Below are 13,998 nucleotides of genomic sequence, written 5' to 3' on the forward strand. Positions count from 1 at the left end.
TAATCGTCTATTGCGTCACCAAAGTCAATAAATCTAGGATCATTTTTTCTAGCCTGATTAACATTATAACGAACATAAAATATCCACTTGTACCATTTTTCGCGATCTATAATGTCATTAGCATATTCTGGATCTAAATACTTTCCTCGTTGGAAATATGACAACACAGCAAACTCACCTAGTCTTTTAGCGTCTTTAATTTCTTTAATGTAATTAACAGCTTCTTCGGTAAATTTTTCAATTGCAGCAACCCTACCAACTTGTCCAGTGTCATCCTCGGCAAGTTCAGGTTGCGGCACAGGTGCTGGAACAGGTTGAGGTCGAGTTTGTTCTTCAATTTTTTTTTAATACCGGAAGAATATCTAGTTTTCTTTCCTCAGGATCTTTAACATCTCCAAATAAAATCTTTTCAGTGGTTGTAGTTATTGATTTAAATAACATCTCAGTTGACTCTGTAAAACCTTGTTTTGCATCTTCAACAGCTTGTATCTTTCGTTTAACTGATTCTCTCACCGGAAGATATTCTTTTATTGCTTCTAATCGCTCTCGAGTTACTCTAGTTGTAAGTGCTTCTCCGATATCCAAAAATATTAAAATATCATTGATTTTAATTTATAATAGTAAAAAAATTATCGAATCGGCCTTGACAAAATATTTTGAGCTAAACTCCGTGGATACAAAATTAATACCTAAAAAAAACCCTTATATTAGGAAACAAAACCTTCCACGAGAGATTTTCTCGCAGGAGTTTTTATCCATGAAAATAAACGTCATATGTTTTCATCAATGACATGACAAAAATATCATGAAATATCATTCATGAACACGCGTGTATACAAAAAATACATACCTGGTCATGTGTGGTCCGTTATCACAAAAATAACACCTAAAATAAGCCTTTTATTTTGGAAATAAAGCCTTTAACGAAAAAAATTATCGCAGGAAGCCTCTTTCGTGATTTAAAACTTGGTCTGTCCCCCCCCCCCCCAATGCTACCCCCCGAACGAGAATAATACATACTTTGTTTCTTCAAAATTCTTTTGATTAGTTCGCGCTCTAGTGATACTAGTTCTTCGCGCTCTAATGGGATGCACCCTAGAGGGGGGATAATGGAGAAATCCTACCTTCATTAAATATTCGTACATTCAGATATGCAAATGTATCCTCTAAAAACGATGGTTTTGATTGGTTGTACAATACATTCCTCAGAAACAATCCCATAAACCACCAATTCTACTTCCTGCTTCCGCTTGAACCAAAATGCGTGCGAACGCCTTTCAAATTTGAGCGATAACGATTAATAATTGCTGCATCTTAGTTACCATATTCTCGATTCATATATATTTAAAAATTGTTAGACATATATGTAATTATAATTAATCACGCTTTGATTTATTTTACAGTTTATCATAGTGCGCAAATTTAACAAACTAGTTTGTATAGACCATAGTCACGTTACCAACTGCCAGACCAATTTGAATTTTCGTTTCAGTCCTTTTAAGTTTTATCAATTTGACTTTATTTTCTATTTGTTGTGAATATTGGCTGAATTTATTTGATATTGTACTTGCATTGCTAAGTTTTTTTGTTCATTTATATGCATTAGTGTTTAAATTTGATTACTACCTAAGTAAGAAGTTTAGTTTGCATATTCACATATTAGTTAAGGTATTGGAACTGATAGCGTGAAGAATATACTAGAAAGTATTTTATTAGTTATATTCATTTGACACGTTTTTACCCCAAGATAGTAGTTTGTTTTCTGAAGTGTTTATGATTAACTTCCATTTTATTACACTTGATCTGGTGTGAAAAGTATAATTTAGTGTTTATGTAATTTATATTTTCTTTTTTAGAAAGACAGTTACTTCTTTTAAATAGTGGATATTCATTTCATATTCAGAATGTCGAGGAGCATTTTCGTTGCAGGTAATTCCAATCTGAAGCAACTCAGTTGTCTTCTGAATCTTCCCAACTTATTCCTGTTGACTATTCCTGGTGCGAAATTGGTTGGAGATGTCACCAATTTTAAATCCAAAGTGTTAGATATTGTCCGAGCCCAAAAACCTGACCTGCTGATTCTTCACATAGGTTCGAATGATGTTGGAAAAGATGTTAGCATATTTACAAAGTATTTTTGCTTGTAAATTTGACTTTGAAAACATTTATTATTTGTGCCCAATATTTGCAGCATAACTATTATAAATTTCTATTGTATATTTAATTTATCATATTGATCTTACACAGTACAACTGGCTAGTGATGCATTCCAAATATTCTCTCTAATTATAATATGACCAGCATAATTTTCAATAACAAATTTACATGATTAGTATCCATATTGACTACTCGTCATACAGTCTAAGACATTGACCCTGATATTTATGTTTTGGGGTCGAGGTTTTATTGCCTAATTAAGTGTGCTTGTGTAGCATGTTTTGATGTCACCTAGCATCATATTGAGAAGTCAGATTTCAGAAATATCTCAAACTTTATGCAGCCCGTATTGATGCTTTTCTACAAATTAAAGTCACAATGATTTAGCGAGATTGTTCTTACTCTGATGCCTTTTATCTAATAAATTAAAATTCTCACACAATCATGTGGACCTGATTTCAAGTTATGTTGGCCTACATTTCATTTGCCTGAAATGTGATTTATGCCTGATTGCCATAATCAGATTAAGTTGAAGTATGTTTCTTTAACAAAATGAATAAAAACATAAAAGTATTGAAGAAAGTGTTTCAGTAGCTTCATTTAATTCAAGATTCTTGTCACAATTTTAACTGATTTTTGTATTCTCAGCTTCCAACAATCTATATTTATTAACTAATAATCCACCAAATGCCACAAATAAACAGGCTTAACATCGGGAGGAGGGTAACATTAATTAGGTAATACATATTGCACTTTATGACAATACAATTTTTACATTGCTACAACAAAAATGAAGTGTGTTGATTGTTCCGAAATCTTGCCATATGATGTCAAAATGGGATATTTATTTTTGCTTAGAGCTTGAGAGTTGAACAAAATAACCCTGGTAGCAGATGTTTTAAAATTTTGTATCATTTTCGTTATATTTCCCAAATGGCAGCAGTTACTATGGTGGTGAACTTCTGAAATTTTCATAGTTTTATTAGTCATGTTTTGTTTGCATTTTAGTTAATTCTTTTTGTGCACTTCTTGCTTTCAGTTGTTACAGAGACTTTATTCGTCAGCTGCTGAAAATGAATCCCACGATGCTGGTCACTGTTTGTGGTATTCTGCCTCGAACCACCAGTAACATTAAATCTTTTCATTGGAACTCTACTGTTTTACCAGACTTACAAAGAGAATGTGCTGCACTAAATGATGTCATTATGAGCTTAAGCCAAGAATGTGATAAGTGCCATTTTATTGACTATAACCCATTGTTTGATCGAAGTATGCATTTGGCACGTGATGGACTCCATGTAAATATAAATGGTGCATATGTATTGAAAACAGTATTGGAGTCATTTGTTGTTAGTTTGGACATGGAGCAGATAAACAGCGCTGAAAAATTATTATCCTTGGACCTTGTCGATACCCGTATGTCTTATGCGGATGTAGTAAAGCAGTTTCCACCCAGAGATAAACTTAAGTCGATGGATTACAAGGATAAGGTGACTAACATAAATTATAGTTTTTACATAAAATCTAAACTTGCTTTTAACATGAATAAGGTCACATATTCACATCAGTCTATATTTGGTAAATGATTTTGGTATTACAGCAAAATGTCCATGTTAAATCATAATGTTCTGCCCCTATTTGTTTTTAGAAAATGTCAGCTTCATGTTTGTCCTTTTTAAAATGACAGGTAAAATTATTAATGTGCTTATTATATACTTAAGAGTAATTGGACTGACCAAAGTACAGAATATTTTTGTTTACATATATTGTTAATGTTTTATAATTATTTCATTTAAGGAGAGCTGCATTTTTAGCAAAAAGCCATTTATTCCCAAATTCAGGAGGTATAAACGATACAGAGTACCTGTTTCAACACGAGTTAAAAAGGTATGAGCATATTGTATTAGATAGAGATAAAGAAAAATTGAAAAATATATCATCTAAAAAAAGAAATTATACTAAAGTCTCCCCTACCCCCCCCCCCCCGCATTGTTATCCCTATTTTCATGAGTCAGTTCGTCACATTTTCACATTATGGCCATAAATCTGTAAAGCTTGATATTTTTTCAATAAAATCTGGGTCAATTAATCGTCTTGACCCGGCCACAAAGTCTTTTGAATAACTCCTGACTTGAATTATATGTTGTATAATTTATTTATATTGTCCTAGTGGTGTCATATACCAGTTTCAACTACATGTTCCACTTCATGGTTTTGAGTCAAAGGTTAGGTTAGGCCTGCGTCAGGCTTATCCATGCTGCAACTTTTTAACGATATCTGGGTTTTCACAAAGATTTCAAACGATTATTCATATGAAACGTGAATCATATGATCATGTGTCATATCTACACCCACCCATAAATTGTGAAAGTCATTGACACATCTATTGTTCATAGATCAAAACTCTTATACTCTAGCTTTATCTGTGCAGTAACTTTCTTTGCCATAACTATCTAATGCCTAATAGTTTTGCACTAATATTTTAGTGGAATTGTTTCAGTCGACCTGCTTTGTGTTGGGGGTGAAAGGTTGAATCAGTTATACCACATGTACAGGCTGGAATTGTTATAAGAATTCTGATTTTTCACATATACAGTGATGTTGGTTATATAAACTCACACACAGAAAGCTTGGAATGTCCAGGTATGGTTCAAGGGTTGAAATAGACATAATGTAGCTTTTGTCTTGTCTCAGAGTTTGAAAGTCTTGTTAAATTTTAAAAATAGTTTGAGGAATTGTTCATATGAATCCGATGCTGTCAAGTCCACTCACACTCCAAAAAATGAATGTCAGTTTCTCAAAGTTGGTTCCAGTTATGTGACTTTCAACCTTAACCATCTCACAGTGTGTTAAAATGGCATTAAACATCAGTTCCATCACCATCACAACATTGCCTTTTTGAACATCAAAAAAGTGGGTGTGGGAAGAGACATTTTTATTTCTTATTAAATCTGAAAGATTTTATAAATAAATTTCATGATTATTATTAGTCTATTTTCCAAAATGTACATAGCTCGCTTGTTTCATAAGTTAGGTTTCACAGCTCAGGCAGATATATCATTCACAAGAAAAAAATATCAATTTTCTCATCCTGACATGCATCACTTTTATCTCTGCTTTATATTTATTTTAATTTCAATAAAAATGAAACTCTTTTCAGTCTCATAAAACTAGAGTTTGTTCTCAGAAAAGGTTTGTTTTTCTCATGTTTTTATTATGTTGATTCCCTTTTTGATATTTCATTTCTGTTCATTTTTTACATTTACAAGTAAAATGATTAAAGGTTGATAAATTGTAAGCCAATTGTCAGGCTATATTATATCATTAATCATGTCGGAAAAGTAGAAATATTTCACATTTAAATACAGAAGATTTCTTATTTACATAACAAGTTTTATTCTTAAAATCCTATGATTCAATAAGTACCATCATTATTCTAGTTGAGTTATAAGACCAGAAATTTACCTCTGATGTTGCATCTCATTTGTATTGCAATCACATTTCAGTAAATGTATATTAGCCCACTGTCATGATAATGTGTGACACAATATGTCTTTGGCATGGTTTTGACATCACTATATGCCATAGATGCACAAGCCCTTGCCAGTGGACCTAATCTGGCGTGTGAACAGTAATAATATTAAAGAAATTTGTTTTCAGCCCTATATTGGTCTTAGAAAATGCAATCTGGTCTTTGGCCAAAACCGGTTTTACACCCTGGCTATAGACTGCGACAAGGAAACCTTATAGTTATGTAACTGATAAATTGTTAAAGCTTCATTAAAAATCCAATAAAACTAATTAAAATCTTTCTCAGATGACTCCAGTTGCTCTTTATCAGTTACTGTACAAATGATGACATAAATCATGCCAGCTTATAAAGTTAATGCGATCTCTGGATGTGGATGTTAATTTACAGTACAATTATCCTTGTCACAATGTGCATGTTAATTTACCATTAAATTATCCTTTCATCAGCACGTAATGAAATCATGCAGTGTGGCATATCTTTATTTACAGTACAAAAGCTCAGTATGTTCACTACCTTCTATATTGTTATTTTTTTATATAAAATTACTAGTTATTATTCAGTCATAACAAAATGTGTTCATTATGGACCAGACTGGTTTCTTTTTCCTTTCAATTCATTTTAATAATGCACATACTTCAGAAATGAAATTTGTTATATTGTTACTACTAACAATATTTGTTTTAATTTTTAAAAAAATTCCCCTGGCCTGGAGAAGTATAAAACCACTAAAAAGAATATATACAACACTCATGCAATGAGAATTTTCAATTTCTTTAAAAGGTATTAAAATCGTATTGGGGTTCCTGTGGGTATTTATGACAGCCAGTGTGTTTCAAAATTTGTGATTAGTTAACTTTTCAATTATTGTTATAATTTATAACCTAAATGTATTTGTTTTTACTTCATTTGTACATTAAATATTCAAACAATGTTGTTTACTGCTTTAATAATTGTTTTATATTTTGCCATACATTTATATGAAACATAAAAATTACAATATTTGGCATTCTAAGAAATAGAGGATTGCTACTGTACATTTAATCAATTATGTAAGGCCATGCCTGCTATATTTTCCAATTATAGAGATTATGATCAATCCTGCAGCTTAGTTAAAAAATATGTTAACCTATTCTGCATGTCTATTTATAGATGATAATACTGAATCTGTTCACTTATACAAGAGCAAACTTTTCACACTGATTTTATATTTGATTCAAGTTTATTCAGTGTGCATGTGTTCATTAATACATACATTATGGGTGTGTCGATTGGAACCTGTGTAAAAGCAGCTTCAGTCTACATACTTTGTTATAGTTGTTAGTATTTAATATTGTTATTTTTCTTGTCTTTCTTTTCCCTTTTTCCAAGTGATATGTTTTTTACTTGAGCAAGAAAAAAATCATCAGTTATGCTATTGTTTGATGATAGTAATTTACTGATACCTGTACAGCTGCGTTGCTACATTATGATTAATAAATCATCTGAGAATTGTTAACTGGTAGTGCTTGTGTACTGAACATATTTACCATCATAGATTAAGAATGGCCTATTCATTTCTTTTTGTGGAAAACTAACATTGCCAGCACTATGAATCTATCTTAACTTTTTATATAAACTGCATATTTGCTAAATGGTAATAATAATTGAAATTACATTTGTATGCATCTTTATTTCACAATAATATTTTATATTAGAGTGAATATTCTTCATCAGATTCCACCCCTTACAGCCAATGTGTGTAGCCATCATTATAATATTGTTCGCATATTCTTATTTTTCTTTAAAAAAATTCTCTTGAAAGACATGTACGTATTTTTACATTTATAATTCGAGTGACGCATTTGCCAGGTCTTTTATTTAACTGTATTAGGTGTCCTTTTTTCATGTGTCAAGAGTTATTGCTGATACTTTGATAAATTTGTTTCGATTAATTTTTTTCTCAGGAAAATAACCATTGAAATGTTTTTGATGATATATACTTTCTATGCAGATTAGAGCAGCATGAGATAATAGTGCATGTCAGTGAGGATGTTGCCGTAATATTGCCACCAACAGCTATTCATAACATATACAAGGTAATTGTTTAGTATTAAGGTATAAATGTTAATTATCAAAGTATAAATGTTTCAGTCTGAATGTTAAAAAAAAAGTTAATGAATAAAAGACCGGTGCTGTTTGCGGTATTATAGTTCGTTATAGAAACTACAGTGAAAGTAATGACTTTGGAAATTTCCTTTTTTTAAAAAATATATGATAATATAATTAACAAGGTATTTATTTATAAATTTCAGAGCAAATGATGATATAGGCAACTTTGCATATGACTGTGTCAATGACAACATTTGTTGTTATCAAATTTGCTTGATTTTGTGCCATCATATAAAGTTTAACTTTTTAAGGATCGACATATTCATGCTGCCTGTACACACCAGAAACCAAAATTGAAAAGATTCATCCAGAAAATCATCCCTGCAAAGGTAAGTAGAAAATACTATACAATTTTTTTTTCTTATTTTATCATTCTAAATACTGTTTTGTGGCCACTGTTTTCACATTTGACCAGTAAAGAAGAAATCTGATCTTGAGATTTTTTATATATATATTTGAATCACTGTTCTTTAATAATAATGAATACTAAGCTATTAAAAAGTGCAGCATTGTTAACATTTAAGTGCTTTTCTATTTTCCTAAAACACTATTACTGTTGAAATATTTTTATTTTTTAGGTATTCTGCTGTCCTGAGTGCCGTGTGAAATGCACTAAGGAAGACTTTCTTTTGAACCATTACTTGAGCAGACATGTTCCTCATAGAAAGAAAATGGAGGAGATCATGTGTATGTTTCTTGAAGTAGTTATTGCCAAATTATTATTAAATTTTCAAAAAATTAACCCAGTTAATTTGCTTATTCTTGGTGAAATAGATGCATTACAATTATATTGTGTTATATATTTGGTGCTTTTGACCTGTAAATTCTGTGATATGAAGTTGATTGTTTTTCATTTTCCAGCATAGATACACAAATATTGTTTTATTCCTTAATTATTACTTAGCTTTTTGTTTCCTCTTTGTAAGCCTTTTCTTTAATCGAATCTAAAACATTTATTCCTTTCCAGAAAAGGATGCTTCATTCAAACCAAACCATATGAAGGCATGATATATATTAGTTTCTGCTTAAATACAATTCAGAACTGAATAATTTTAATTATGTTTACCAAAATTATATTTTGGCTTCTTGTGTTAAGGCAGCCATCACTTGTTTTGAATGAGGACAACTTATACTACTTCGTTTGTTTAGTTTGTTCCAGAAATACTTACATAACTAATTCATGGTGTACATTTTTTAATTAATGCATATGATTCATGATTGGGTATTTGCGCGCACACACACACACACACACACACACACACACACACACACATAGTTACTTCAACATGACACATAAAGTTGACTTAAATAAAATTATTTCTGAAACCTTAATACAGTCCATGTTATATTTTAATGTTCCTATAATAATATCTTGAAAAGATATCAATTTTCTTTTTGATGATAATAATTCATGCATAAATTAAAATTTATCTTCCAACAGAATCAGGGTACAATTTTCATCTTTGTTGATATCTGTGTATGTATAGCTATTTAATACTTCTAGTGTCCTATTTATGAAATACTCAACAACCCTCAATCATTGGCTTTATAATGAATTTACCCTTTTACAGGATGAGATATATACTTGTAAAGCATCCAGTCACATAAGTTCCATAACTGATAGTGATTTTATTGCATTGGATGTTCCTGAAATGCAGTTATTTGGTAAATATACATTTCAGTATTACAGTTATGTATCTGGGCTGTTTACTATTTTCATCTCTCTCACTTTCTGTGTGTGTCTATATATATATATATATATATATATATATATATATATATATATATATATATAGTGCCATCCTAATGTGCCGTTTTATTAAGACTGAGGTATAGAATGTGTAAAGTGGAACTTTAATGTGACTTAATCGTTTTCCCTTTATTTAATTTGAATATTATTTTGTGTCTTTCACAATAAATGATTCAACATTCATTTGTCAATAAGGCATGAATAATTTCCTTTCAAACACGATACTCAACTTTGTGGATTTAATGCCATATATCATCCGTGATAGTCATTTTTTATCAGAAAGAAAACCAGGATATTACGATATAATATTTACTCTGGCTCAAGACGCTGATGCCTTTAGTAATATCATTAAGCAAATTATCAGATCTTTCTTATGCTGTTTCTCGCCATTGATTAAGCACATACCTTGCATACTCATGCAAAATTCCTGTCAACAAAGTGATGCCATGCCACATTTAACATCACCTTGAATTCAGTTGTTACATATTGTTGATGGATGTTTCGTTCATTTGTTATTAAATTTATCATCTTTATCAATATATAGGCATGAAATGTGAACAAAGAGACAAAAGAGATCAAACAGTGCTGTCAAACTGTTTGTCATTTGTAAAGAAAATTGCTGCATTTTGTTGGAAGAACTTTGCAAAAATGAAACTGATCCTTTCTGGTGATGTTGAAGAAAATCCTGGACCTCCAGTGGTAATTATTTTTATATTGTCATCTATACCTTTGTGAGAAAGCTTGCCAGGAGCTTCTTATGGGTTGGTTGTTTTTCCTGGTGTTTTCCCTGGTTCTTCCTCAACCAATTAATACGGGCTGCCATGTATAGCCTATCGTGTGCTAAAATATGGTGTTAAACCCCACAACAACAACAACAACATATCTTTTGGGTACACACATTTTATTTTTTTCTCCCTTCTGTTCACAATATATATATTAAAAATTATCATACGAGGAATTGATATGCATATCACTAAAACAGAATATGTATCAATGAGAAATAAGTTCTAGGAAATTCCTGATCAGCAAATATAACTAGCAGTAGTGTGTACAGTCAGAATTGTGAAAGTTTCTATGCAGTGTGAGTGATCATAATAAACCAAATTTAACTCATTCGGCCCCAGAGGTTTTTGTCTTTTTTGCCTGAAATGTGCGTAAGAAGGACATTTGGGGTGCTATTTTTGAATACATCGTAATACAGCTGTTTTTAACAAATTATCCATGAGAATAATGACTAGTTGTATTAGAAACATCAATTTCTGCTGCAGGGCTTTGAAGTAGGGTACAGCCTCATCACGCGTACAGACGGGATCGGGGCTGAATTGGTTAACTGCCAGTGTTTCCTTAATATACAAGATTAGCATTTTAAACTTATTTGTTTTCCTGGTCATCTTTTTCTCTTTTTTATACTTTTAAAAGGTAGGAAAATACTTTCAAACAGGTTCAGTTTTGTTTAACACGTGAATTAGTTCTCATAGTTACAGTATTTTAGTTCCCCATATCATGCCCTATTCTACTAATCTCTCTCTAGATCGAATGTTCCTGGGAATCTTGCACAGAAACATTCCAAACAGAGCAGCTTTTAGGACAGCATGTAATAGGTCATATTCATCCTGGCATGTTATGTCAATGGAAAGACTGTGCTTTTACCAGTTACGATGGAAATGAGTTGGAAACACATGTATTAAAACACATTTATTTGGTATGTAATCTTACAGTTTTTGCATTTTTTTCTACATTGTAGAGTGTGACTCAGTTATTGTCATATATATCTTTTTTCATTCATTCATGAATATTGTAGTCCTTAAAACATAATAATAGTGCACTGAAACTTTTGAAAATGTCAATCACATGCTACAGTCATCACAAATTGGTTACATCACAGACAAAATTAAATAAGTTGGGCTATGAAAATTATTTGGCCTAGAAAAATCTGCTGTGGCCAGTAACACTAGTTTGGTACTTATGAAGACCTTAATCATAATTATAGTAACTTTGTAATGACAATATTAACTGCTTCATTATTACAATTGTACTTATTTGGCTTAAATATTCCATATACTGTGTAACATATTAAAATAATCTTCTTCATAGTAACATTAATGAAGAAATGTATTTCAGCAGTGGCAGGTGAAACTGGAAGAGGAACTTTCTTTCAAAACCAGCTACAGCATTAGTCATATATAAAAGACAATTATTTCTGATGACCTAACCATGTTTTTGGTTACTTGCTATGAATTTCTTCATCTTTAAGTTGTGAAAATCTGACTGTTGGTGAATGAGAGCTCAGTTCTTTATTCACTGTCATGTTTTTAAGGCCAACTTGATTATCATATGAGTTAATTCTTGGACAACATTTGAATGTTCAGAATATATTTTGTTTTCAGCTTCTTTATGTACTGTTCTCTGGAATATACATGATATTTAAGGTTTTGTTGTAATGAAAAAAATTACTTATTTTAAACATTTAAAAAAATATTTTATCACATTTGCAGGAACAGTTTTCTTTTCATTCCATTGAAGAATGGCAATAAGCTTTACCTCTTGGACAGTTATCAAAAATAACTAGTGATCTGCATTTATGTCCAGTGCCACTGGTGAGATATTACAATGATTGTCATTAGAAATGCGCCTTGAAATTAAAAAATGCATGTTTTTGGTTCACTGATAGTTCTATTTATCACATAGCTTTCATTATCATATCAGTTATCCATATTGTATAGTATAGTTAAACTTACGATTTCTTAATTTTCTGTGATCTAGTTTTACGTTTATTATTTTGTAACATGAAATTTTGTGACAGTTTCTTAATATTCCAACTTTAATTATTTTTCAGTGGATATTTCATGATAAGTTTTATTTCATTTGTTGATTTGAAAGGAATTATTTACCTAAACTAATTTGTTCAGTTCCTATATTTTTTTTTCCTCTTACATATATAAAATATTGCTATATGCAGAATGAGCAGTTATATTGGAACTGATTAAGACAATATTCCACTCGAGGAATAGTTTAATTATAATGTAATACATTACTACTAATGCGTACCTTGATTAGTTTTTATTTTTTTAGGTAATCAGCTCACCCTCTTTTCTCATTTAACTTTCAGTCTGTGTGTAATGTCTCTCATACATAACAATTTGCATAGTTTCCTAATAATTAAGCTCATTTGATAACATTTTGATGATAACAAAGATCTTTATAAAATAGTATTTATAGTGATATTCAAGATGTATTATTTACAATTAACTTTATTTTTCTGTCAACAGCGAAGCAAACTGCATCTCCTTTTACTGGATGAAGATTTCAGAATGTCACCAAAATATCCATACACTATTGAAGATCACAGCCAGTACTTATCTATGCTAAACAGTTCCAATGCTCGTGAATTTGAAAAGCAAACTGCAGAATATATTTGCAAGAGGCAGCTTCTAGGAGAAAAGTGGACAACAGATGACAGTATAAAAGTTAAAACTCCTGTGTCAAATTCTTTATAGCAGGAAGCCGCATTACATCCTACAGATATTAACAATAAAACTTTATCCAGGAAAAGAAAGTCAGATTCATCAGAAGTTAGCATTGCTAAAAATGTGTTTACAACCAATTTGGAAAAGTGCCATAAAGCCATTTACATAGAGCATGCCATCATCAGTCAGTTGATAGAGTGCCATTTCATGGATTCGAAGAATAAGCAGCTTCAACAATTTGAGGATGCTGCTATAAATATAGTCACTTTTCCTAATTGTACTGAGGGAGTATTCGTATTTACTTTACTTAAAATTATAAATGACAGCAGTGAAGCACCATTTTATTATATGCGATATATTGAATCAGGATATTATCAAAATTTTATGGTGGAGAATTTTTCACATCTAATATGTGAGAAATTGACTATCTCAAAAGAATCACTTTTCTTGTGCAACATTGCCACTGATGAAGATAAAAAAAAGATAACACAGAGGAAAATGAAAGGTTCACATAAAAGTCATAGCAGACCAGATAAAGTATATAAATATAATTTAAGTAATTTGAAGGAAAGAAAACTACAACTTGCAGAGCATGCTGAAAATTTCACCAACTTGGAATTATGTGCCTGTTTTGTTCTTACCACTCGCAAAGGATTCACTGTTAAAATCGGCAAAGATGTATCGGATGCCTGTTACATGTCCTGTGACAATGAAATGCTGAAGACTCCTGCTATTCGTGATATCATATGTCATTATCCAGAGATCAGAATTTTGGATCGTTATGAGAAATCTTCAGTAGACTTTCTAAAAAGTTTTGCTTCTGTTGAGTCTCTATATGAACAAAGTATTATGCTAAATTTATTATCAAATGACCATGGAATTGACATAATAAAATTTCTGTATCGCTTTTCTATCTGTTATAGTGCTAAATCATTAAGGAACAA

At 31.1% G+C, this 13,998-nt stretch overlaps 2 protein-coding genes across 2 annotated transcripts; both read left to right on the top strand.

Moving 5' to 3' along the window:
* The first annotated feature begins 1,904 nt into the window (after nucleotides 1-1,904).
* LOC149782407 (uncharacterized) lies at nucleotides 1,905-9,332 on the top strand. Its single transcript, XM_089935132.1, has 7 exons — nucleotides 1,905-2,131; nucleotides 3,603-3,647; nucleotides 3,955-4,044; nucleotides 7,680-7,764; nucleotides 8,089-8,166; nucleotides 8,416-8,538; nucleotides 9,279-9,332. The coding sequence occupies exons 1-7, from the start codon at nucleotides 1,905-1,907 to the stop codon at nucleotides 9,330-9,332; spliced, it is 702 nt and encodes a 233-aa protein (XP_089791258.1).
* An 80-nt stretch (nucleotides 9,333-9,412) lies between these two features.
* LOC149782408 (uncharacterized) lies at nucleotides 9,413-12,131 on the top strand. Its single transcript, XM_089933802.1, has 4 exons — nucleotides 9,413-9,502; nucleotides 10,132-10,286; nucleotides 11,119-11,289; nucleotides 12,083-12,131. The coding sequence occupies exons 1-4, from the start codon at nucleotides 9,490-9,492 to the stop codon at nucleotides 12,119-12,121; spliced, it is 378 nt and encodes a 125-aa protein (XP_089789928.1). The 5' UTR covers nucleotides 9,413-9,489; the 3' UTR covers nucleotides 12,122-12,131.
* Nucleotides 12,132-13,998: the final 1,867 nt, after the last annotated feature.

The sequence above is a fragment of the Sinohyriopsis cumingii genome, chromosome 15 (assembly GCF_028554795.1).
Source record: "Sinohyriopsis cumingii isolate HCF-2022 chromosome 15, ASM2855479v2, whole genome shotgun sequence".
NCBI lineage: Eukaryota > Metazoa > Mollusca > Bivalvia > Unionida > Unionidae > Sinohyriopsis > Sinohyriopsis cumingii.

Excerpts from the sequence above, each read along its gene's own strand:
- LOC149782408 (XM_089933802.1), top strand. Across the intron at positions 10,287-11,118 it reads AAAATCCTGGACCTCCAGTG|ATCGAATGTTCCTGGGAATC; the intron begins GTAATTATTTTT and ends ATCTCTCTCTAG. Across the intron at positions 11,290-12,082 it reads TATTAAAACACATTTATTTG|GAACAGTTTTCTTTTCATTC; the intron begins GTATGTAATCTT and ends TCACATTTGCAG.
- LOC149782407 (XM_089935132.1), top strand. The coding sequence starts at position 1,905 with ATGTCGAGGAGCATTTTCGTTGCAGGTAATTCCAATCTGAAGCAACTC. Across the intron at positions 2,132-3,602 it reads GATGTTAGCATATTTACAAA|TTTCCACCCAGAGATAAACT; the intron begins GTATTTTTGCTT and ends GTAGTAAAGCAG. Across the intron at positions 8,539-9,278 it reads TCATGTGTATGTTTCTTGAA|AATCAGGGTACAATTTTCAT; the intron begins GTAGTTATTGCC and ends ATCTTCCAACAG.